Source organism: Scatophagus argus, chromosome 5, assembly GCF_020382885.2.
Source record: "Scatophagus argus isolate fScaArg1 chromosome 5, fScaArg1.pri, whole genome shotgun sequence".
Taxonomy (NCBI): domain Eukaryota; kingdom Metazoa; phylum Chordata; class Actinopteri; family Scatophagidae; genus Scatophagus; species Scatophagus argus.
Genome location: NC_058497.1, coordinates 25,301,884 through 25,323,882, shown reverse-complemented (window position 1 = coordinate 25,323,882; position 21,999 = coordinate 25,301,884). Strand labels below are relative to the sequence as shown.

Below are 21,999 nucleotides of genomic sequence, written 5' to 3'. Positions count from 1 at the left end.
ATCCTTTATTAGTCCCACAACTGGGAAATTACAGTGTTGGCTAAGGGAAATTCAAGGTATCAGGTATTTCACACTACGTGTAATGAATCTATATAATATATTGGTGTCACCTTCTGAAATGAGTGACAAAAACATTTAACTTTTTCTTGATATTCTAATTTTTTGAGGTGTACATGTACTCTGCTGTCAGTGAACTGCGTCAGTGTCCCGTGCCTCCTGTACCCGATGGAGCCGCTGGGGGCGGTGTTGAGCTCCTCTCCATAAGACAACCACACTGACCAGAACTGTCGAGTTTCTCCTCCTTAACGGGGCACTAAGGATGTGTTTGGTGTCGGGGTGTTTTCGGGTAAGTTAATTTATAAATACGTGTGCCTTTATCGTGTGATGCAGCAGCTGTCATGTCTTTTTTTGGGAGTTTGACCGTGGTTAGATGTTGGCGGCGTCTCCGCCGTGTTTTCAGCCTCAGGTGTTACTTTGGCGAGTTTTGAAAATCTCAGGAAGCAGGAGAAAAGGTTGTCGGTACCTTCATCCCCTGTGTGAGTGTGTCCACAGCGGCATTACGAAGAGTTCAAAAGTGTTTTGGTTTACCGTTTAGTTGCTTTGAGGTAAAATACTACAAATGACGGCTGTTATCCGATAGTCCAGTAGAGGGCACAATAACAGTGAAAACAGTAGACGGAGCGTTAACAAATAAAGCATTAATAGTGATTACACGGAGGAGTAGCGTAGGTGTAGTGGTCATTTGGAGTCAAATAGCAGTAAATAAAATGGACTTGTAACAGGTCGACAGGTGCGACAGAGCGCGGCGGTGCGTGAGCTGTTGAGTCTCCGTAAAGGGACCGGAAGCTTTCAACTATTTGTCAAAGTTGAAGGTCGCATAAGACAAATGACTGTTTAGTTTGTTATGTGCGACGCAAATAGTTGCGTTTGTTGCGACTGTGCTAACACTGTTAGCATCATTTTAGTTTATGATACGTTTTATGCAGTTGTCATCCTATGGAAATGCAGCGTAGACTGTGCAGTGCATGATGGGAAAAACCGTACTCTCATATCGTGTTTTTAAACCAAACGTACCAAAAATACTGCGTAGGTTGTAAGTGTTTGGAGTTAAATATGCCCTCCTGTTCTTATGAATATGTATGTTTTGAGTTGGCGGAGCAAACCGTCACAGAAAACACGTTCTCTCAGAACCAGTAGAGGTCTCGTAACAATGAAAACTCATACTTACCTGGCAGGGGAGACACCATGATCAAGAAGGTGGTTCACCCAGGGCGAGGCTCGGCCATTGCACTCCGGCTGTGCTGACCCCTGCGAATTCCCCAAATGTGGGAATCTCGACTGCATAATTTGTGGTAGTGGGGGACTGCGTTCGCGCTCTCCCCTGATAACATGTGGAAAGAAAGTGTGATTAGCATGAGCAGTTACTGTGTTTTGTGTGATACTGAAACACATATATGATTAATTCTATCAATCTGGATTGTACAGCAGTCTTATATTTGAAAGTCGCTCATAGAATAAAAGTTTTTTCCGTCAGCACGAACAACAGTCTCATTTCAGTTTAGACGTTTTGGTGGCGGCATCATTTTGTTGCTGTGTTTGTCTGCCGGTTGGTCTGACGTTCGCCGGAGCCTGAAAATAGAGACACAGTGTCGTAAAAAGCACATTATTTGTTCACCCGCGGGTGGATTCCGTCATGGTGGATATTTTACGTGCTGACATTGACGTCAATGGAAAAATACGCCTGCGAACGTGTTGAAAACAGCCATTCTCCCGCCTTAAATTCCCATTGGATCGCAAGGCACCACGTGACCCGGAAGCGCCGAGGAGTCGAATGTGTTACGTTTTTGAAAATCTCTAAATTAACTTTATTTGTAGCCACTCTTTAACGCTCTCAAACACCGTAGCATCCCTGACGTCTGTCGGGGAATCAGGGGAAACTCTTGGATTACTCGGATTGTTTTTGGTCCTGCAGACCCGTAAGTGAGAGGGGCAGAGCGGAGAAAGGCGTCCTGACCTCCGACAGTTTAGCGGCATCGCTTCTCGGCCTTTTGGCTAAGATCAAGTGTAGTATCTGTTCTTATCAGTTTAATATCTGATACGTCCCCTACCCGGGGACCATATATTAAATTGATTTTTGGAACAGGGAGATGGAATAGGGGCTTGCTCCGTCCACTCCACGCATCGACCTGGTATTGCAGCATCTCCAGGAGCGGTGCACCCCTCCTCATGGTGTGGAAAATAAGATGGCAGTAGTGCAGTTCCTTTAGGTGTACTGAATCACTAGAATCAGTTCACTAAAAAGATTCGTTCACCTAATGACCAAGCTCCTCCCGCCAGCACTGCATGATTTGGTGATTCGGTGAACAATTCTTTTGAACGAATCTTTTCAGTGAACTGATTCTAGTGAACCGCCGTGCCCATCACGACTGTATGGTGACGTCACATTCGACGTTACCGAGAATAAAAAGACGCGAGAGTTTAAGAGTTCAGCACTGAAAGCAACTGTGAGGGGAAGTTAGTCAGAGTTGGAACTACAGCATTTCGGGTTTTGATTAGAGCAGGTGATCTTATGAATCGACCGGTGAGAACGTGTTTGTTTTCTTCACTGCTGAAGGTTGGCTTGTATGAGTCTGACTGAAACTGAGCGGCGTTTCCCTTTCATTGCAGGAGGAAGAGTAATTTCGTGTCCAGGTGTGTGTCCACACAGAGAGAAGGTAAGCAGTCGTCATCCTCTCAACTGTTGACAGCAGCCACTTCTCTCATCGCCTTTCACCTGTCGAGCTTATTGAACCCTGCAGCACATTCGGACTTACAGTTTGCTAATGGTTTGGTGGGCAGCGTGAGCCGGTCTGGAACCAGTACTAAAATAGCTCCCAGTCAGCTCCTATGAATAACACCAGAACTGGCAGTGGAAGCTTTTGGCTTGGCTGCTTCAACTCTTTGGCAGGAAACGTGCAGAGTTTAAACTCCGTTTCCACGTTTAAGTGGCCCCACTGAACTTGTAGACTGGCTGGTGCTGTGGGAAACTTTGTGGCTGTTTGATATCTGATATTAAGCAGGAGCTGACAGCAATGAAAAACAACATCTGCTGTAATGTGCTCGTGTGGTGGACCGAGTCATCGTCTACCTCTGTGTGTCCTCATCGTCTTACAGCAGGCGCCACCGCCAACATGTCCTCTCCAGAGATCGCCTCGCTCTCCTGGGGCCACATGGAGGTGAAGGGATGCTCGTCCAGCTACAAGGACTGTAAGGTGTGGCCTGGAGGCAGCCGGGCCTGGGACTGGAGAGAGACTGGAACCGACGTGAGTGGAACCACAGTAACAACACATACAGGAATCACAGTGTGAACAGAACACTTTTCATCCAGACCGAACCCGACTCGCTCACTCGTTCCTTTGCTCCTCCCGCTCCAGCATTACCCAGGAGTGCAACCCGCCGACCTGGAGGAGGTGCTGAAGAAGGGAGTCGACTTCCTGGTCATCGGCAGAGGCATGAGTGAGGCTCTGCAGGTAAATGTGTGATTTATCCAGAGGGAAAAGACAAGGAATACCAACCATCAGTTTCTGATTTCAACGTTGAGCTGAGAGATCCTGAAGAGAAGCTTCATTGCTGCATCACTTTAGACTTAAGATTTTAAATGATGTCTCCAACAGTTAAAGCATTGTGAGCTGTTAAACTGATGCTTTTAGGGCAGAGGTCGTGGATATGATGGATTTAAATCATTCTCAGGGGTTGTAGTGCAGATGGCAGTGATTTTTTTCTTCGGTGCGTTCAGGCACAGCGCTGAGTGTAGGTTAACGGCGTTTTGGCCACACACGATCACTGTGTGAAGATCAGGGTTGCGAGCAGGTTGAGTAAAAGTCGGTATTTGTTGAGTCTGAAGTGCTTTGGGTTTGTGCTGTCGTCTCCTCCCTCAGGTTCCCCCCTCCACTCTGGACTTCGTGAAGCAGAAAGGTGTCGACGTCAGAGTCCTGCAGACACAGAAGGCCGTCGCTGAATACAACAAACTGGCCTGCCAGGGCGCCAAAGTGGGAGGAGTTTTCCACTCCACCTGTTAACGACTTCATGCTTGCCTCTGCTGACGCGAGACTGCAGCACGCAGTGTTTTTGTTCAGAGTGACTGTAGAACATTTGAAGTGGGGAAGGCTTCAGAAGTCTAGAGAAGTCGAGTGAAGTCAGAGAGAAGAACTTCAGAAGGCCTCAGTGTTTCTGACTCCAGCTGCATTTAGGAAGATGATCAGTCTGTGTGTTTTAAACAGGAAGGAAGTCAGTTTGCACAGCGAAAACCGTTCAGCTGTCGGGTAAACGGACAGATGGGGTGTTGATACGAGGTCACGAATCCTCATTCCTCATGAGGGGAAAATGAATTCCTGCTTGTTTGCTACACGAAATAAAATCAGAAAATGAATCATCGCCATCGTGTGTCTTTATAAGAAACAACAAATGCAGATACAAAAATATTCCCCATACAAAAACACACAACTCGAGTAACTTCCTGTGCTTCCTACAACTTAACCATCAATGACTCTTACACATCCCAGATTTCTAAAAAAGACAAAAGTTTGACCCTTTCTGCAAAGGTCTGACTTTATAAGGTGAGTTTTTGTGAATGTGCACACGACTTCAGTCCTGACCAACAGGTCGAGTTAACGTCGGGCAGGTTTGGGCATGATGTAGACTTTGACGGGCTTGCTGAACGGAATGGTCCCCTCTACGGCGGCCTCTGGTGGCGGGAGGCCGTCAGTGCTGTCGCTCCATCCCAGCTTGGAAGCGGAGGACGGGGAGGAGAGGGAGGTCGAGGAGGAGCTGTAGGCCAGCAGGAGGCGCACCTCAATCTGAGACGGCTCTGAAAGACAGACAGACGGAGAGGACAGACGCAGTCAATGAAGGAAAGTCAGACTGAGAACGACGAGAGGAAAGTTGAAAATGATGAGGTGTGTATCTCTTCCTGTCATATCTGATGTGTGCTTTAATAAAAAGGTTCATGACCCAACACACCAACAGTATTTTATTCGTTAAAGTAAACAATTTGATCTCTTAGTCTTTACACCTGCAGGAAAAGTCGCTGCAGATGAAAACGTTGGCGTGTGTCAGTAAAACAGAAACCTCAGGTGTGTGTGTGTGTGCGCGTGTGTGTGTGTGCACGTTACACTAACCTGTCCAGGCCGTGTGTGAGAGGTACACCTGCGTGATGAGTCTGTGTCGGTCAGGTCCAGGCTTTCTGAAGTCTGCAGGTTTAGGATGGATCACGTGACTCTGGCCGTCTGGGTACAGAACCTGCAGACATCATGACCCCATCACTAAAGACAATCCACAGAGCCGCTTACTGCACCTTTAAATCTTGTTTTTGGACAAATCCTGCACTCTGTGAATTTAAAAGTATCTGCTGAAGTTGTACTCAAACTGACCTGTACTTTCACAGTGTTCTGAGGGTCCTGGACGTGCTCCAGCGTTGCATCAATGTCTAGCGCCACCACCAGGCCGGACGTGAACCTCAGTGGGTTGTCAGACTCCCCCGTCGGCTCTATGATGGTGGCCGTCGCCAGATGGATCTGTGAGCCGGCGGGGAAATAAAAGACGTCATCCGTTTATCAACGTGTACACGACTGCTGCCGAGCAGAGAAACACACGGGACTCATGCGATGGCGTGTTTGTGAATGCGCGAACAGGAAGTTGGCTGTGCTACCTGCTCGGGCAGTCTGAGCTGCAGCAGGCTGCTCTGTCTCAGGGTGGTCTGGAGGATCTTCACCAGCTCCACCGGCTTACAGGACGACAGCCGGGGCATCAGCTCCAAAAGCTTGTCCACAAAACTGTCCTGGAGGTGGTGCAGCTCCGTCAGAAACAGCCTGAAAACACAGCAACAGGAGAGCATTCAGAGACGGACCGACAGGTCTGTGTGGACCCACAAAACCCGGTAAGGAGTCTACCGAGTCTACCAAGTCCACAGTGCAGACTGTAAACCCTGCACACGAAGACTCCGCCCTCAAAGGCCACCCCACACAGTGAGCGGTAGGGACAAAGACAGAGACGTCTCAGGAGCTGCTTTAGTTGTGCCGCATTCAACAGCTTTCACTCTCCTCACATCTGGAAATCTTAACGTCTGACTTCTTCTCTGAAACTACACCTGAAAACATTCAGTCAGGTGTGCTGGAACCTAAACAGATTACTGTTTGTTTGTTTGTTTGGACTCCCAAACCAAAGCTCTAATGTCCTCACGCACCACCAGGTGCAGATCTTACCTCTGGAAAGACTCAAGGTCCTGCAGGAACTTCTCACAGCTGCTGATGAGAGCATCCAACCTGTAGAGAGAGCACAGACAAACAGCTGCATACAGCTGTGGTCCACATGTGAATGTATATGGTGTGTGTGTGTGTGCGTGTGTGCATGCTGACCCCTGCCTGGTGCGAGCAGTCAGGATGAGCTGCAGGGCTTTGGCCTGGAGGCGAACATGATGTATCATGGCCACCTGCCGGCTGTCCAACCCGCCGTACAAGAACTCCAGCTTGTAGGTTTCCTCTAAGATCTGCAAACACACAACAGTCAGCCTACATGACCTCACAGGTGCAGCAGTACCAGCGTGTGTGTGTGTGTGTGTGTGTGTGTGTGCGTGTGAGTGCTGACCTGCTGAGCTGCTGCTGTGGCCGTCACGTTTTGTTTGAGGCAGAGAGGGACGGCCATGTTCCACAGCTTCTCCTGCAGAGCCTGAAGAAACGCAGCGAAGGGAAAGACATCGAGGGCCTCACTTTGAAAACGCCGTGCAGACGCCATCACATACCACAACATGTGACACACACACACACACACACACTCCTACCTTGATGAGCAGCAGCTGGCAGCGCAGGTATGTCGCACAGAAATCAGCAGCTCCAGCGAGCTCTGTCTGCAGCTCCCCGAGACGCCGCAGGTCTCTGACAGACAGACGGACAGACAGATGGACGGATGGACGGACGGACAGACAGAAAGACAGGTCAATATCACAGTTGCAACAATGAGTCGATCAGAAGAAAATTAGTTGGCTATTTTGATATTCGACTAATCAAAAATAGTTAACGCTGGACAAAAGAAGAAACGTGAAGACGTCACTTCGGGTTCTTACTGATTCTTCTGATTTCTTCTGTGAAATCAACATTTACTTCATGATACGTTAAAGCAAAAATCCTTGTGTGGTGCAAAATAAAACCAAGAGGGGAAACACCAAAGTACGTCTAAAGCGGGGCTTCGTGTACCGTATGGTGAAGTCCAGCAGGTCCTGGGCTCCAGGGGCCTCCAGGTTCTGGATGGTGCTGACCCTGTTCAGACTCTGCTGAAGGAACAGCTGAGCCGACTCCACAGAACCAGAACCATAGCGCGAGTCCACCAAGTCCAGACCGCTGCCGGGCAACTGAAAGACAGGAGAGACAGGAAGCAGGTCACCGACTGTCCTGAAAACGTGAAGCGACGCGTGTGAACGACCATCCGTCTCACAAAACGAAACACACAAACTGTTGGTATTTACGATGAGCGATTACAGTCTGTAGCTGTCAACTGCAGCTCTGGTTGGCCCTGCAACCTCCTGGACTGTCAACATGGACTGCAGTAATACTGCTGACTGACTCACTCTCAGTGGCGGGACGAGGTGCGACAGGCTGTCCCTCAGGTAGGCGTAGTGTCTGAAGGTGTGGTCGGAGAACAGCGACGGCATGGTGGGGCACGACTTGGCGGCGTTGAACACCAACACCAGCACCGCAATGTCTGAGGTCAACGGTTAGAGTCAAGGGAGACAACCAGAGTCCACAGCAGGACGTCACAAACAGCTCGGACTCGGGAAAACAGACCAATCACAGCAGTGCACGTTCTGTTGGAGCTGCCAGCACTCGACGGGCGCTCACGTATCCACAGACTGAAGCTCGCTGTGGCCGTAAGCTGCTGCCTGAACCAAATCAAACCAGTGAACTGGACAGCTAACACGGAGACGTTCAGCCGCCGCAGGACGAGGCGGGTGTGCTCTGCCTGCACGAACGCAGGTGCTGGATTTTCAGGTACGTGAAGGATACAAGCCGGATCGTCCATGTCAGGCTCCGGTGTGTCGAAGTACGGGTGCGTGCTGAGCAGTTCAGGAACCAACGGCAACACCAGCGTCGGGTGACGGGAACCCAGGAACTTCAGACACCTGACGGAGAAAGACAACAACAAAAACACAAGCAAAACAAGCAGTTCCCAAACTGTCCGAAAACGTCACAAAGACCTCAGACACGTTTATTCAGTCTTACTTCCAGACGGAGCTGCGGTCCGTAGGATACTTGTTGAGGTTCTTCAGCAGCTCCAGCAGGGCCAGCTGGATGCACTCTTTAGTGGAGACGTTGGTGTAACAGATCAATTCATGGAGGGCTTCTCTGATGTCCCGGGACGAGTCCTGCAGGCCGAAAGCGACTCCATTAGTGTGTGTGTTTTACCAGGCTTGAATACTGAGTACCTGCAACGTGTACCTCCAGCACAGCCAGGACGGTGTCCAGCTGGTCCTCTCTCAGGGTTATGTGGGTGGAGATTTCTCTCAGCACATGAATGGACTGCAGCCTCACTTCCTCGATCTCGTCGTTGAACATGTCGACCAGGAAGTCCAGACACTTTTCGGCGAAGCTCGGAGACGAGCGAGCCAGCTTGCACAAGGCCTCCACCGCCGCGATACGAACCTCTGAATAAAGACAGAGAAAACATGAGAGAGGAAAGAACTGAAACCACAGAAAATCACATTCTCTGACCTTCTTAGATGTTAAGTGTGTAGTTTGCCGACATGATGAAACTTTGGAAGAAATCAAAACAAAAGCCTAAACGACACTTTGTAACACGATGGCCTCTTTTGAGGCCGAATCAAATAAATCATCATTTTTATGTCAAAATTATCAGCAACATCCTGAGACTGGGAGCTGAACAACATGGACTGAAAGTATGCGTACCAAACATCTCGTCCTCCAGGCCGTGAACGAAGGCACCGCAGGCCCCTGAGGCGATGAGGTTGACAGTGTTTGTGTCCAGTTTCTCCTTGGGGGCGTCGTCGGCCCACTTCCTGCCAGAGGAGAACTCTCCCGAGATGAAGAGGTCTTTGGCCCGTTCGTGGGCCGTGCGCTTCCTCTGCACACGGACACACGAGCGGAGGAGGAAAAGGCAGTTAGTGTGCTGACTGACATGACTGGACTTCACTGTGATGACAGACTGTCAGTAAGAAAGTGACAAACGTCAGTCGCTCACCCTGAGATCTGACATCAGCTTCTTATCCAAAGTCTGCTCCAGGAAGTGAGGACTGACCTGCAGCATCGAACCCTGACGCACAGGAAAACATTCATTCCTGTTTGCAAATCTTTACTGAACTTCATCTTTGCAGTCGGTGAGGATGAAAAATGAAAAGGAGGGACACGGCTGGACTAATAATGACTGTGGCTGTAAAGGCAAATTTCTCCCAAAATGATAACAGTTGTGTGAATATTGTGTGTGTGTGCGTGCGTGTTGTCCTGCTGCCTCACCAGTGTTTTGGCGGCCTGCACTCGGACCATCCAGGATCCATCGCTGACCATGTGACTGATCTTCCCAAATGCATCGTCAACCAGTCGAATCTCTTCATTGGATGACGGGATGGGCACAATGCTGATTGGACAGACAGAACAATGAGAACAGTTTGCTGTCAGGCTGAAACAGATAAGATCATAGAAGGTCACACGCATTCAGGGATCTGAGCTTCTATACGCTGCTTTCTGCAGGGGAGGGCTGGAAACAGCTGGCGGTCTGAAGGAGGCCTCCCACCAGAAAGCCTGCGATGCTCACACACAAAGAGGAGAGTCAGAAAGTCTCTCTGAGTACCAGCGTCCTCTCACCTCTCAGGGTACAGCTGGCTGAGCACCCAAACCATCTGCACAGCTGCAGAGCGAACCTGCTCATAATCATCTGACAGCAGCCTGCAGGCCTGCAAACACACACACACACCAATTTTGTTGTTATTATCGTTACTTTCCTCCTGGTGCACAGACACCACAGTAACACGCTGCACAACATGTGACAAGACGACGTGTCCACTGTGAGGAAGGTGTGTTGACTTCCTGTGCGGTTACCTGCTCATAAATGATCTCATGGATCTTCATTCCTCTCTCATGCAGCTGCAGCTAAAGCACAGACACAATGAGCTCAGTTATGCGAGAAGACGGTGGACTGGCTTTTCTGTATGTAAATTCATAGTGTGTGGTGTTGGCTGGTGAGCGCGGGGGTTGGACGTGTCCTACCATGGCTTTAAGGGCTGCAGTGCGGACTCTGGGGTCCTGGTCTCCAAAGTAGTCGCTGATGATACTCTGGACATCCCTCACTCCTCCTGGAGCAACACAGAACCACAATCAGACAGACAGACAGACAGACGATTTAAAGTCAAATTTCCAATCAATTCTACTAATTCTGCAAAAACAAACGTATGGTCTCGAACACTGAGGACACTGAGTGGTGGCACAGACCTAATGATGCGCCCGGTCCCTCGCTGTCTTTGGTCAGAGGAGAGTCCACCGTGCCGAGACATCCCAGCAGCTGCAGACACTTGTTCCTCACCCCGAAGTACATGTCAGACATGTGCTGCGAGGCAGACAGAGAAAAAGAGTTGAGTTTTTCCTGTGCACACAGTAAGAAAACACTTTGTGATGAGTGCTGTGTGCAGGCCGTCTGCGGGGCACCTTGCAGGCCACCTCTACGAGCCTCCGCCTGACCGCAGGACTCTCAGGTAGTTGAGTACCGAGGACGAGCAGAGTGTCTAGCAGCTGGGCCAGGACCTGATGGGACTCTGCAGGGAGCAACAGAACCAAACACCTTGTTAACTTTAGTAAGTGTTGAAGTGATTTGCCAGAGGTGGTTCTGCTGCAGATTAGACCTGCAGCATTCTGACTTTCTCAGCTGATGTGTAAGGCAGTGAGTGACTCCAGTGCTGACATGTTTGATGCGTCTTACTCTCATTGCTGAGTGTGTTGATGACATCATCTATGATGCAGTCGGGGCTGAAGCCTTGCGTTTTGGACAGCAGACCCAGCAAGGAGGCAATCTTCAGCCTCACAGAGTTATCCGTCTCCTGGGGGAGGACACCATCACATGTGTTTTGTCTGGGAAACTACTGGTTTTTATCTCTTCAATGCAAAATATAATCTCAATAAAAGGCACCACTGGGCACGTATGAGCACAACAGAGCTATTTTAATACAGCTGAACAGAGTTTATGTTTATAAAGCTCCCAGTTAAGTAACAGATTCTACACACACATGGCTGGTTTCAACCCGTAGTTCCTTACCTTGTAGTAGTGCTCCAGCAGGATCCTGACTACCCCCTCCACGCTCTCCGTCTCCACGGGCTTGCGTGCGAACTGCAGCAGGTACTGCAGGGCGTCAGTGGAGTTGGTGGCCTTACAGAGGTCGATGTGCAGAGCCGCAGACTTGCTGGGTTTGGACAGACGCAGCTTCTTGGCAGGAGTTTCTTCATGGGGGATCTGCCAGCATAAAACAGCTTGAATTGACATGCAAAATGCGTCCTCATCTCCCCTCAAGGTGTGCAGTATAGTCAGTATTTCCCTTCCTTACTCTTGTCAGTCTGGACCGTCGCTGCGTCCTTCTGGTTCCTTGTAACACTTAACATTTAGCCAATTTGCTCTCAGTGTCGGTCCAATAATAAACACAACCAAACGGAGACCACGAGCTGACACGGTTACACGGTTTGAAGGTGTAATAACGACCTCCTCATAACCATACAGGTTAAATTAAAATGCTGAGTCAGAAAACACCCGGTCTTTAAGGCTTTCAGCGGGGTAACGCATCTAGTTAGCAAGCAAACGCCACACAAGGGACGTGTTTAAGTTAACGTTACTACTAAACGTGTAGCGTTAGCCGTGTTATCTTCCACGTAACAGTTAGCTAACGTCTGATTACGTATTCAGTGTGGGGTTGTTTGGGTTAGTTTAGACACATGGACGACAACCAGCAGCCCAACGGAGATTTAGAGCTGTCACTAAACAACAGTTTTTATTTCGTACAAAGCCCATAGAGGAGAGCTGCGTGTGAGCGGCCGGCTGTTGTTGTGTTAGCCTCCGCTAGTTAGCCGCTTAGCTTCAGCTAACAGGCTAACTTAGCTTCAGCTAACTAACAGCTCAGGAGTCGCTTTCATGTGCTCACCTGTACAACTTTGGAAAATTCCTCATAAACTCGCTTTTTCAGATGTGCTGCCATGTTCAGGTAATGATAGACCAAGCTTCTTCTTCAGCTGCGACATAATATTGTCCCCCCTACCGACCCGTAGTTACGGCAAGAAAAGTAAAACGCGTTTCGTAAATTACGCCCCTTTTGACGTACTCACTAAATCCACTTTTTACTAAAGTGACCTTTGACTTCATGTGAGCATCGTGAGTAAAAGTATTGAACAGTAATCAGCTGTACTCTTACTATGATCTGCCTGCGTTACATTTGAGGTTGGATTTATCCCTCTGCGGTTAAGACATTATTGTGTATGATTACAGACCATTCAAATACACAAGCAAAACACACAAACACACATATTTGTGTTCTGTAACAACAGAATCAAGTCAGATTTATTCACAAAGTCACTCCTGGTTTTAAACTCCAGCTGAATGAGCTTGCTGCTCCTTAACCCGATGGGACGGAGGAACACATGAGTGGCTCAACGTTTCCTGCAGGACTTTGATGGCTTGACGCCCAAATGGTAAAACATGACATTTCAAAGCTGTTCAATGCCAAGAAAATAAATAAATACAAAAAACGAGGTTTATTCTGAACTTTGAGGCAATCTGTGTGCATATTAAGCAAATTATATCACGCCATCTTTTGCATGAAACAACTTTCTCTCATTTTCTGTCTGTTCTATTGTCATTTTTCCTGATAAAAATACAGTATGTGACATACATTTGCAAACTGCTATATCTATAAGCTCTATGAAACAGGCCTGCTGATAAGTTTGACCCAAATCTTAGCACTCATAAAGGAAAGACGACGTGCAGGACAGAAGCTCCTTGAAGCCTGCAGTCACACCAGAACGGATGCAGAGATGAACAGTCAGTTGACTTCCTGGAGCTCGATGGCAGCTGCGGATGTTTTGGCCTTCTGACGGTCTTCTCTCCGTGTGACGACTGCCACTATGAACGCCATGAGCGGCAGAGCCACGCAGAGCATGATGCGGCTGATGGGCAGGTGGACCAGACGGTCGGAGACAGATGAAGAAACCAGACTCTGGTTGGAGGGAGGACCGTCAAACAAAAAGGTGGATGTGAAGTCCAGAAACGACACCCTGCTGTTGTCTTTGGTGTTCACTTGACACCTCCACTTCCTGTTGTTGTCTTCCCTCCCGAGGTTAGTCACCAGCGTGATGTTGCAGCGAGTGTGGCCAATCAGCTCGTATCTGTGCAGGATCATCAGAGAAACGTGTTTATTTTAACTCAATGCCCCAAGTACTCACTAGACCACCCAATGTAGATTAATCCGCCGCTGAAAATAGTCCCCTCCTTCTTCATCATGTTTTAGTGACTTTTGCTAATAGCTAAAGTAATGAGCTGTTTTAGGAAATCAGTGAGCTTTGTTTTAAGATTTAAACTATATAATAAAGACGAGAAGATTTGCTTCTCCAGTAGGAACCAATGGAGCACTGGACAGGAGACGTCGGACCAACACATTGCTGGTTTTGTGGGTTTTTGAGGGATTTGTTGAGAAAAAAGAGAAATAAAACTTGAAATGAGCCCAAATGTTAAGAAAACTCAGATTTGATCTTAATTAGGATTTATGGAAGCCGAGTTCCATTGAAAAAATAATTAATTAATTGATAAGAGAGTTTTAACCCAAAATTCTTTTCTTCTCTTTTCTTTTCCAGGCTGAAGTAGGAGTCCATATTAAGGGTCTTAATTTCATATGAAATGAGAAGCTTAGAAGATATAAGTTATGCTTAAAAAAATAAAACTAACAGGCATTTCGACAAATAAAAGGAAATTTTCCTTTGGGCTGTAACATTCACACGTTGTTCAAAGGCAGCAGTGACTGCTGACAGAAAAGTGACAACCTGCTGTCATCGGGCAGCTGAGTCCCATCTTCAGCCACCCAGCTGAGGTTGAACGTGCTGGAATAAGGCTTGCAGCTCCCGACGTCGTAGTACGTGAACAGGATGCAGTTCAGGCTGAGGGTTCCTCCAGGCTGCAGTTCAGTGATGGTGGAAAGTGAAGTGATGGTGAGGAGGGACAGGTAAACGTCAGTGACGGGCTGTCGGTCCAACAGGCACACGTAGGAGCCGGCGTCGTCCACCCTCAGGTCCCGGAGGCTCAGTGAGCAGTTGGATGTGACGGACATGCGGCTGGACTTGTCTGAGTCCATCCTCACCTGCCCCCTGCTGACCTCGACAGTGTACCGCACCTGGCCTCCTATGTAGAAGGTCCAGGAGATGAGGGAGCAGTCCCGGGAAACCGGTTTGGTGCATGGCAGGATCACCTCACCTCCAAGTCTGCTGTACACAAACACTGAGTCCTTTTCACACCTTATACCTGGAAACACAAAGACTGAAAGGTCGTGTGATCAGTCTGCAAAGTCTTTTTTTCTGATTTAAGTAAATCGTGACCAGCATTACACAAAAAATCTGTGATCTTTTAGACTGATGTCAACTTATCCAGTATAAGCTGAGAGAAAATGTCCACAAATATTAAGACGGATTCATGTAGCAGAAATGTGTTCTTCTTGTCTGTCCTTCAGGAATCTTCTGCTGGCTCTCAGATTAATCTGGTGGAGCAGCTACAACAATAAGATGCTTCTCACAAACTGTCTGTGTCTTACTACAACATCAGGCCTTTTTTCCACCAGTAGTTCTGTACATTTATGATTGTACTACTTTGAATGCGGGACATTTACTTAAAGTGAAGTGTTTTTCCAGCGTTGTATTATAGTATTTAAGAAAAGTATCTGAGTACTTCTACATCAGCCAAATGAAATCCAACCATAAAGAGAACAAACAAAAGCGTACCTGTGAGGAGCAGACAGGTGAGCAGCAGAAAGGTGTGCATGTCCGTCATGTTGTCTCCTGTGCAGCAGCTCTGGTTGTCTCTGTGCGGCGGCAGCAGCTTTCTACACGACTGTCTTCACTTCCTGTGTGGCGCTGAAGTGAACAGGACACGCACACACCTGCCCTCATCCTCACCGTCACGAGGACAGAGCGATGAGCTTAGTCTGCTGCTGGACTACGTGTTACATTTATTAGCAAATAACTTCTAACATTACTCTACCAACACAGAGCAAATCAGTGTTATCAGCTTTCTCCAGAGCTTCATCACATGCAGCTGAAAGCTCTGGAAAAAGCTCCTAAGTGGGCTTTGACCTGAGGCTGTTTTGTTAAACTACCGTTCTGTTATTCAAGACAATATTATATAATGTGCACATTTCTGCAAAACCATGTATCACGTTGTGTATCAACGCTTCTCCAATAAGTTCCGTTCATCAGGAGGCGGCGGGATCGACGGCGGCCTGAGACAAGCAGGTGCTGTTGATGAGACGTCACAACCACGTCAGGCAGCCAAAGCCTGATGTTCTGGGTCCAAAGTGGACCTTGAGGACAGCAAACTGAAAACTGGACATAATGAAACTGTACTGAAACTGAAATGTACATTTTTAAAGAGTTCAGATTGCATATTTTATTATTGTTAATCCTTTAAGGATTCCTTTAAAGAAATTTTTAAAAAAAGTCCACAATTTGTTTTCAAGCTACTGGACATTTATGTAAAAATGAATACCAAACCAACGGACTGAACTTCATACAGAGTGAATTATTTTTAATTGTTCATTTCTATTTAAGTGTCCAGGACAAATTTTCTTCTTTATTTTAGTGACCCACTGATTTTTTAAGAATAACTAAAATTGTTATCACTCACGCATAAATGACACATCATCTCCGTGCCATTGACTCCGTTTTAAAATAATTGTAAGCGTTAAAAAGCTGAAACATGTTTACACTGGAGGTGAAACACACATGACAGTGAAGAAATGTTCAACTTAAAGCCAGTCAGCAGCATCCACCTTGTGACCTTTTCTACTCTCACTTTTCTTATGTGAAAGAAGGCGTGAAACTGAACAGTGTGCAGTTTTTCTCCATGTGGGGGGTTTTAAGAGGAAGTCTGATTGTGACGCATTGTGGTGAAGCTACTGTCCACACCTCCCGTTTCTCTGAACAAAGGAAGGAAAGTCGCTCTGGCCTGATTTTGCAGCAGAGGACCAACAAAACCTTTCACATCTTCCCAAACTGTTTGTCTCGTTTACCTCCAACAGCTCTGGTGAAGTTAAAAACATGTTGTCCAGGAGCGTGAGAGCATCCAGGCAGACCAACGTGTGAACGAAGTACACGATCGAGTGAAGGTGAGACGACTCGTGTTCGCAAGGTGATGCTCAGCAGACACAGGTACACACACCTGCACGTCTCTGCTCAGCAGGTGTGACTAAGGTTAGAGGAGCATGTTAGCTAATCAGCCGGAGACACAGGAGTAGAGCTGAGGCTGATGGGAAAGTCATTAACCAAAGTACAGGACAAACTGGAACATCTTGACCTAATATAGCTATCAAGGCTGTGCAAAAAGGACCCAAATGTAAGACTTCTCGACGACAGAAACAAACTTTAATAACAAATCTGACTCAAGACAGTAAAACAGGCAGGTGACAAAGCAGACAAAAACTTAACCTGTCACCATGGGGACACAGATGGACAACAAACGCAGGAGGACGATCGGGGACAGGTGAAACTGATCAGGGAAGACAGGAAGTGAAGCACAAAAAAAATAACGTGAAAGTGACACCTTTGAAATAAAACAGGAAAAGGCTAAACTAAAGCAAAAAACCCTGATGAGGTATTTCAGTGCGGGTCAAAGTGGTGGACAGACAGACAGCATTCAGTTTTCTCACACAAAAGCCACACAACTGGACAGAAAGCCCAGTCAGCACGTAATCAGACGGCGAACAGCGAAGCCTCCAGGTTTCCGTGACGCTGGAGGTTATTTTGATGAAACTGTTTTCATTCGATAATGAACATAAGCCTGAACAAAATCAACCTGCAGTGAAATCCTCCCTGTGCTTTAGCCAATAAATGTTTTAATGAAGTTTAAACTTTATGTAAAGGCTCTAACATTTTGTCACTCTGCTGCTAACCCTAAAAACTGCACAAATAGTCAGTTTCAGTGTCCCACTTAAAAGCTCCAAGTACACTTCGAATTTAATCTCTTGCACATAACAAATATCAGCTGAAGCCCACTGAATCTAAAAGCTGCTTCATGATCTTTTGATTTGAGAAACATGAGCATATTTTGACATTAATTATCAGTCACTGAGCTGACACCTGGAGAGCAGCAGGACACCTGATGGACACCCGATGGACCCCTGATGGACACCCGATGGACACCATCGCGGCCCGCTCTGACCTCTGACCTCTCTGCTGCAGGACAGTGTTTGTACCTGCTGTTTGTTGTTGTTTTTTTCCCCCTCTGCTCACACAGGAAGTGGTGTGACATAAAGGCACGGCGGTTTGCCATACCCTGCACTGCTGAAATGCTGGTGCAGCTTTTAATGACCTTTTTGCTTCTTTTAAACTGGGTCGTGGGTTTGCCGGTGTTGTTTAAATGACGCAGTGTTTCTCCTCACTCACTGAAATTCCCCGGGGCGACATATCATACTGGACTTCACACCAAAGCCAATACGCAAACTCAAGCTCCAAACTGAGAGAGATTCAGGTTAGTTTTTTATTTTAAACACCAGCACAAAGGAGTTTCTTAGGGACGCCGAGAGCTTCCTCTGCGGTCGAGGACCCTTTTCGTGGAATTCGTGATATTTTTGTAAAGGAGAAACTTATGTGTGTTTGAAATCGTGACATCTTGGAAGGGATGTTTAGATCAGACCCCCCCTGCAGGCTCTCAGACTGCTGTAATGTTACCTGTTAGGATGTTTGGGATAATTTAATTACATTTGCTTACCTCACTAACCCTTAGCTTCCTGTAAGGAGGCAAACTATTTGAAGACACAGCGGCATCTAATGGACATTTCTAAAACATGTCTAACAGAGATTCAACACGTTTCAGACAAGTTCATTATCTACAGACGTTTCACTGACCTCCTGTGTCTAAGATGTTCCAAATCAAAACTCCCTTTAATTTCTTTTTTTTTTTTTTTTACATGCAGCATGACTTCAAAGTGTGTAGGAAAAACCGAACCAGCTTTGAACAAATGTTATTTATCACAAGGCTGTTGGTCATTTTCAGAAACAGTATGTACAGCTTTCACTTCTGCGCCGATTAAAAACAGGAACGCAGCCCGTCTCATCACCACCAGGTGAACACGACTTTGTAGAAGAAGTTGTAGCTCCTGGACAGGAAGCTCTTCTCCATGACGTGATGCTGGATGTTCACGCTGTAGCCCTGACTCTCGATGTCCATCTTTACACAGTCAAGCAGGTCTTTGACGGACGGGACGGCCTTCCACGGTCCGAACGTCACCACCGACTCCTTATCCGCCTCCAGGCTGTTGATGGCGTTCTCGTAGAAACCCAAATCCTCCTCCGTCCGCAGCACGCAGATCATGATGGTGGAGTGGCGGGTGGCGATGGCCTCGGCTCTGGCGATACGAATCAGCACCTGGAACAGAAGTGAAATTATTCATCAGCAGGCAAGCAGCTCACTCGTCGATGAGGGGGAACGAAGCATCGCTGGACTCCACTCATTTCGCTTGAATCGAGCCACATGGACGGTTTAATGCAGTTATATTCAGTTCCATAGTTACACTGATTGTATATAAAGATGGTCGACATGACAGCTGCTCAAAAGCCAAGCCAAAGCATCTGGACCACCCAGGGAGGAACTCGATACCGCAGCTCCACCTCCCAGTCACTGCTGCACAGACTCTGGCTCCAGATGACATCACCAGAACAAGATGGCAGCACTCGTATCTGCGATGATTTGGCTTCGCTTTTGTACATTTGGAGGAAGTGGAGAAGTGTCGGCCATCTTTAAATGTGTCAATGAGTAGTTAAACTCTGATTTCTTTGTTGTTTTAAGTTTTAATCTTCCTCACTTTACAAAAGAAGAAAAAAAAACTCAAGCTACATCAACGCATAAAGGATAAAAGATGTGGTGCAAATCAGCTGACATGTAACTTGAAGAGGGCTATGAGTTCAAAGGTTACAGCTCTCTGGACAGGAAGTGGATTTCTGTGCTGTCACTCCATCAGTGAACGTCGCCCACCTCGATGTTTTCTTTGTAGTGCGGGACTCTGGAGAGGAACTGCTGCCTTCCCACCAGCTCCCCAAACAGCTGAGGAGTTTCCTCCAGACGTTTGATCAGCGGTTTGATGTTATAGTACACCGCCTCCCTGTGGACCTGCACAAACACACACACACACACACACACACGTTGGTTTGTGTGTCACGCTGTTGTTAAAGACTAAACGGCACCTCAACGTGCAGACGAGTTCTTCATGATTTCTGTCTGCACTGGGCTGATCACAGGAGGAGGACCAGAGGACTCGGACCTCCTGGATGTTCTCTGTGGGCAGCTGCTCCGACCTCAGGAACTCGAGGATGACACCGAAGTGCGAACCGTCGCGGTCGATGAAGAAACGTCCCTGTGCGTCGGCGTGTAGTTTGGACTGTCCGCCAAACAGCTCGGCCAGCTTGGAGTCGGGATGTTTCCTGAGCGTGCTCAGTGACGTGCTGAACAGGTGACCCCCGACGTTCAGCTGCACAACTGGAGCCTGCAGAGCGGAAAGGTTATTTCAGCTTCACCCTCCCTCTGTGCACTGCCGCTTTTCAGCATCGTGCTTCCATTTTAACGTGGCCTGTTGAAGATCTGATCTGCAGCTGCACGAGAAGGAAACAAATTCACTTCATAGTAAAAGATGTTTGAGTTGCCTCTCAAGCAGGAGGCAACAACTGTTTGGTTTTTATCTTTAAAAAGTCAAGTTTAACCAGATGCCATGATCCACATTGCATCACTCACTACAGATAATATCTGTGCTGGTGCAACACGAAATTTATGGCTACAGCTAATAATCGATTTTTTAATTGACTGACTATCAGAAAATAGAAATCTAGAAAAATCCCAAAGTGCTGTTTCGATCGAGGAAATTTACAATGACAGAAGACTAAAAAACATCTAATATTCAACATAATGAAGTTCAGATGCGAAAAGAGTGAGAAAACTTTGGAGCCTGAGAACAAGTGACAAATTTAATATGACTGATGCCATCATATCAACTACACAGAACATAACTGATGCTGCAGACTGAACAATCAGCTGTACACACACACACACACACACACACACACACACACGCTCACTGTGTGCACAGTGGAAGGGCGTCACCTACATATTGATTTGCTCAGGTTGATAATACTGGAACGCCCAGTCAGTCACCGTGAATAATAACAACTGAATGATACACAATAAACTGCTCTGTAAACCTGAGGATTACTGTGCAACAACAGCCACGTTGTTCTCCTCCACTCACTCATCTTGTCGTAATCCATGTGTTAACCTATCTGATTGTAACTCACACACTCACACTTCATAATCCTTTCAATGGATAAAAAAAAAGACAAAATGTCCTCTAAGACGTCCTTTCAGTGGACAGAACATGAGGAAGTGGAGAAAACGTTGTATTGGCTGCCTGCATGATAAAAAATTAGTTTCCCTCCACGTGTCTCTAAGTGTTTAAATCATTAATCTGTGTGTTGGAATTACATGCAGAAGCTGTCACATCTGAGTCACATAAAACTATTCTAATGTTCATCTGGTCTTAACTCTTTCATTGTAAATGCATCACAAACTTTGTGCATGCTGGTGCCCCTTTGTCTGTTTTTAGCCCTCAGACAGCCTGAGTCCGCCACTGGAGATGGTCATCACAGGTGCATAGCAGGTATTTGATAATCCGCATTGTGTTGGACTAAATGAGCGTAAGGAGAGTGAGGGCACTTCCTTCCTAGCTGGCACCTCAGGCTTCCATTTCAAGCTGAACTTAGCCTAAAGGTTTCTGAGGGATTCAAATGAAAGTAAAAAGCGTCGCGATGAACGCCGTCCTCCCCTTACGACCATTTTAAGTCACTTTGTTTCTATTCCACTACCATTAAGAAGCGAGCTTTTAAACTCCACTACAATTCATCACGTGGTCTTAAATGTACATTTCGCTCTGAGTCACATTTAAAGGGTTTATAATCCTCCGACACATGAAGGTTTACTCCTGTGCCGGCTGATAAACTCGGAAGTTTCCTCGAAGTCGGATTTCAAATTCCTGTAGAACACGTCGGCTTTTAAACAGACCACTTTAAACAACCTCTTCCAGACCTTAAAACTGCCAAAAGGCAAAAAGAACCTGCAGTACATAATGAGCTCATCGTGCAGGTAAACAGAAGTTTGTCCTGTCTGCGTGCCTGTGCTTCCATGCACCTGTTCAGTAGGCGAACAGGTAGAAAGTTTATCTCCACTAAACTCCAGACTGATGTTTAAAATGTGTTTGTCTTACTGGAGCCGCGGGTGACGACTGTTTTTCAGCTGATCTGTAGTCCGGCAGACTCATCTTCACTCAAATGTTCAGTCCAGGTGAGAGCAGGAGAAAGTTTTTGCACTTTTCGACAGGTAGGAGGCAGGGGGCGTGGCTTAAACCCGGACCTGAGGGTTTAGTGCAGGTGGATGAGTCACTCAGAGGTAAAAATCTTTGACCATTTTCTTGGCTATCTCGGAATTGCATGACACTAAAACACACATGTACAGATATAAATATCTTCTTATAAATCCCACAGCTTCATGTTATTTGGTGCATTTCGTGTTTTGACATAACATGTAAATATTAAGGTGCATTTAATGGCATCGTACACTGATATTAGATATGGTGTACTAACAGCCAAACTAGAAAACATCACCATCGTGTTCATATTATTAATGCCTTAAATATGAAGATAAAACCCCTCACACTTTCACAGCAGCGGCTCGCTGCGCATGCGGACT

General features: G+C 47.0%; 4 protein-coding genes and 2 non-coding genes across 7 annotated transcripts; 3 read left to right on the top strand and 3 right to left on the bottom strand.

Moving 5' to 3' along the window:
• The first annotated feature begins 203 nt into the window (after positions 1-203).
• aamdc (adipogenesis associated, Mth938 domain containing) lies at positions 204-4,408 on the top strand. The gene is made up of 5 exons (XM_046388322.1): positions 204-346; positions 2,668-2,714; positions 3,154-3,302; positions 3,414-3,509; positions 3,918-4,408. The coding sequence occupies exons 3-5, from the start codon at positions 3,171-3,173 to the stop codon at positions 4,056-4,058; spliced, it is 369 nt and encodes a 122-aa protein (XP_046244278.1). The 5' UTR covers positions 204-346; positions 2,668-2,714; positions 3,154-3,170; the 3' UTR covers positions 4,059-4,408.
• On the top strand, positions 1,221-1,384 carry LOC124059998. Its single transcript, XR_006843481.1, has one exon. It is a non-coding gene; the product is annotated as a U1 spliceosomal RNA (small nuclear RNA).
• Positions 2,033-2,223, top strand: LOC124059995. Its single transcript, XR_006843478.1, has one exon. It is a non-coding gene; the product is annotated as a U2 spliceosomal RNA (small nuclear RNA).
• On the bottom strand, positions 4,409-12,318 carry ints4 (integrator complex subunit 4). Its single transcript, XM_046388144.1, has 24 exons — positions 12,161-12,318; positions 11,287-11,481; positions 10,954-11,071; positions 10,683-10,789; positions 10,470-10,584; positions 10,248-10,333; positions 10,080-10,130; positions 9,846-9,934; positions 9,498-9,618; positions 9,226-9,297; positions 8,934-9,108; positions 8,466-8,671; positions 8,250-8,392; positions 8,034-8,149; positions 7,598-7,731; positions 7,227-7,381; positions 6,815-6,908; positions 6,622-6,702; positions 6,393-6,523; positions 6,240-6,299; positions 5,687-5,846; positions 5,409-5,552; positions 5,157-5,277; positions 4,409-4,846 (listed from the first exon to the last, which is right to left on the bottom strand). The coding sequence occupies exons 1-24, from the start codon at positions 12,212-12,214 to the stop codon at positions 4,647-4,649; spliced, it is 2,928 nt and encodes a 975-aa protein (XP_046244100.1). The 5' UTR covers positions 12,215-12,318; the 3' UTR covers positions 4,409-4,646.
• A 222-nt stretch (positions 12,319-12,540) lies between these two features.
• LOC124058759 lies at positions 12,541-15,216 on the bottom strand. Of its 2 annotated transcripts, none has more exons than XM_046388290.1 (3): positions 14,997-15,216; positions 14,049-14,538; positions 12,541-13,397 (listed from the first exon to the last, which is right to left on the bottom strand). In XM_046388290.1, exons 1-3 carry the CDS (start codon positions 15,043-15,045, stop codon positions 13,055-13,057), a joined length of 882 nt encoding a protein of 293 aa, XP_046244246.1. In that variant the 5' UTR covers positions 15,046-15,216; the 3' UTR covers positions 12,541-13,054. The 2 variants fall into 2 exon arrangements, with proteins under 2 accessions (XP_046244246.1, XP_046244247.1); XM_046388291.1 differs by having other exon boundaries at positions 14,049-14,523.
• A 2,509-nt stretch (positions 15,217-17,725) lies between these two features.
• kctd14 (potassium channel tetramerization domain containing 14) lies at positions 17,726-21,673 on the bottom strand. The gene is made up of 4 exons (XM_046388302.1): positions 21,518-21,673; positions 19,529-19,750; positions 19,243-19,377; positions 17,726-18,636 (listed from the first exon to the last, which is right to left on the bottom strand). The coding sequence occupies exons 1-4, from the start codon at positions 21,569-21,571 to the stop codon at positions 18,325-18,327; spliced, it is 723 nt and encodes a 240-aa protein (XP_046244258.1). The 5' UTR covers positions 21,572-21,673; the 3' UTR covers positions 17,726-18,324.
• Positions 21,674-21,999: the final 326 nt, after the last annotated feature.

What these genes read in the sequence shown, in the direction of transcription:
- ints4 (XM_046388144.1), bottom strand. Translation starts at nt 12,214, where the DNA reads ATGGCAGCACATCTGAAAAAGCGAGTTTATGAGGAATTTTCCAAAGTT. An exon ending in AGCTGATGTCAGATCTCAGG is followed by an intron (nt 9,109 to 9,225) that starts GTGAGCGACTGA and finishes GTCCGTGTGCAG; the next exon opens with AGGAAGCGCACGGCCCACGA. An exon ending in ACCTCGTCCCGCCACTGAGA is followed by an intron (nt 7,382 to 7,597) that starts GTGAGTCAGTCA and finishes CCTGTCTTTCAG; the next exon opens with TTGCCCGGCAGCGGTCTGGA.
- kctd14 (XM_046388302.1), bottom strand. Translation starts at nt 21,571, where the DNA reads ATGAGTCTGCCGGACTACAGATCAGCTGAAAAACAGTCGTCACCCGCG. An exon ending in AGTCGTCACCCGCGGCTCCA is followed by an intron (nt 19,751 to 21,517) that starts GTAAGACAAACA and finishes TCCGCTCTGCAG; the next exon opens with GCTCCAGTTGTGCAGCTGAA. An exon ending in CCACAGAGAACATCCAGGAG is followed by an intron (nt 19,378 to 19,528) that starts GTCCGAGTCCTC and finishes GTGTTTGTGCAG; the next exon opens with GTCCACAGGGAGGCGGTGTA.
- aamdc (XM_046388322.1), top strand. Translation starts at nt 3,171, where the DNA reads ATGTCCTCTCCAGAGATCGCCTCGCTCTCCTGGGGCCACATGGAGGTG. An exon ending in GGAGAGAGACTGGAACCGAC is followed by an intron (nt 3,303 to 3,413) that starts GTGAGTGGAACC and finishes CTCCCGCTCCAG; the next exon opens with CATTACCCAGGAGTGCAACC. An exon ending in GCATGAGTGAGGCTCTGCAG is followed by an intron (nt 3,510 to 3,917) that starts GTAAATGTGTGA and finishes CTCCTCCCTCAG; the next exon opens with GTTCCCCCCTCCACTCTGGA.
- LOC124058759 (XM_046388290.1), bottom strand. Translation starts at nt 15,045, where the DNA reads ATGACGGACATGCACACCTTTCTGCTGCTCACCTGTCTGCTCCTCACA. An exon ending in CACCTGTCTGCTCCTCACAG is followed by an intron (nt 14,539 to 14,996) that starts GTACGCTTTTGT and finishes ACGACCTTTCAG; the next exon opens with TCTTTGTGTTTCCAGGTATA. An exon ending in CAGCTGCCCGATGACAGCAG is followed by an intron (nt 13,398 to 14,048) that starts GTTGTCACTTTT and finishes GATCCTGCACAG; the next exon opens with ATACGAGCTGATTGGCCACA.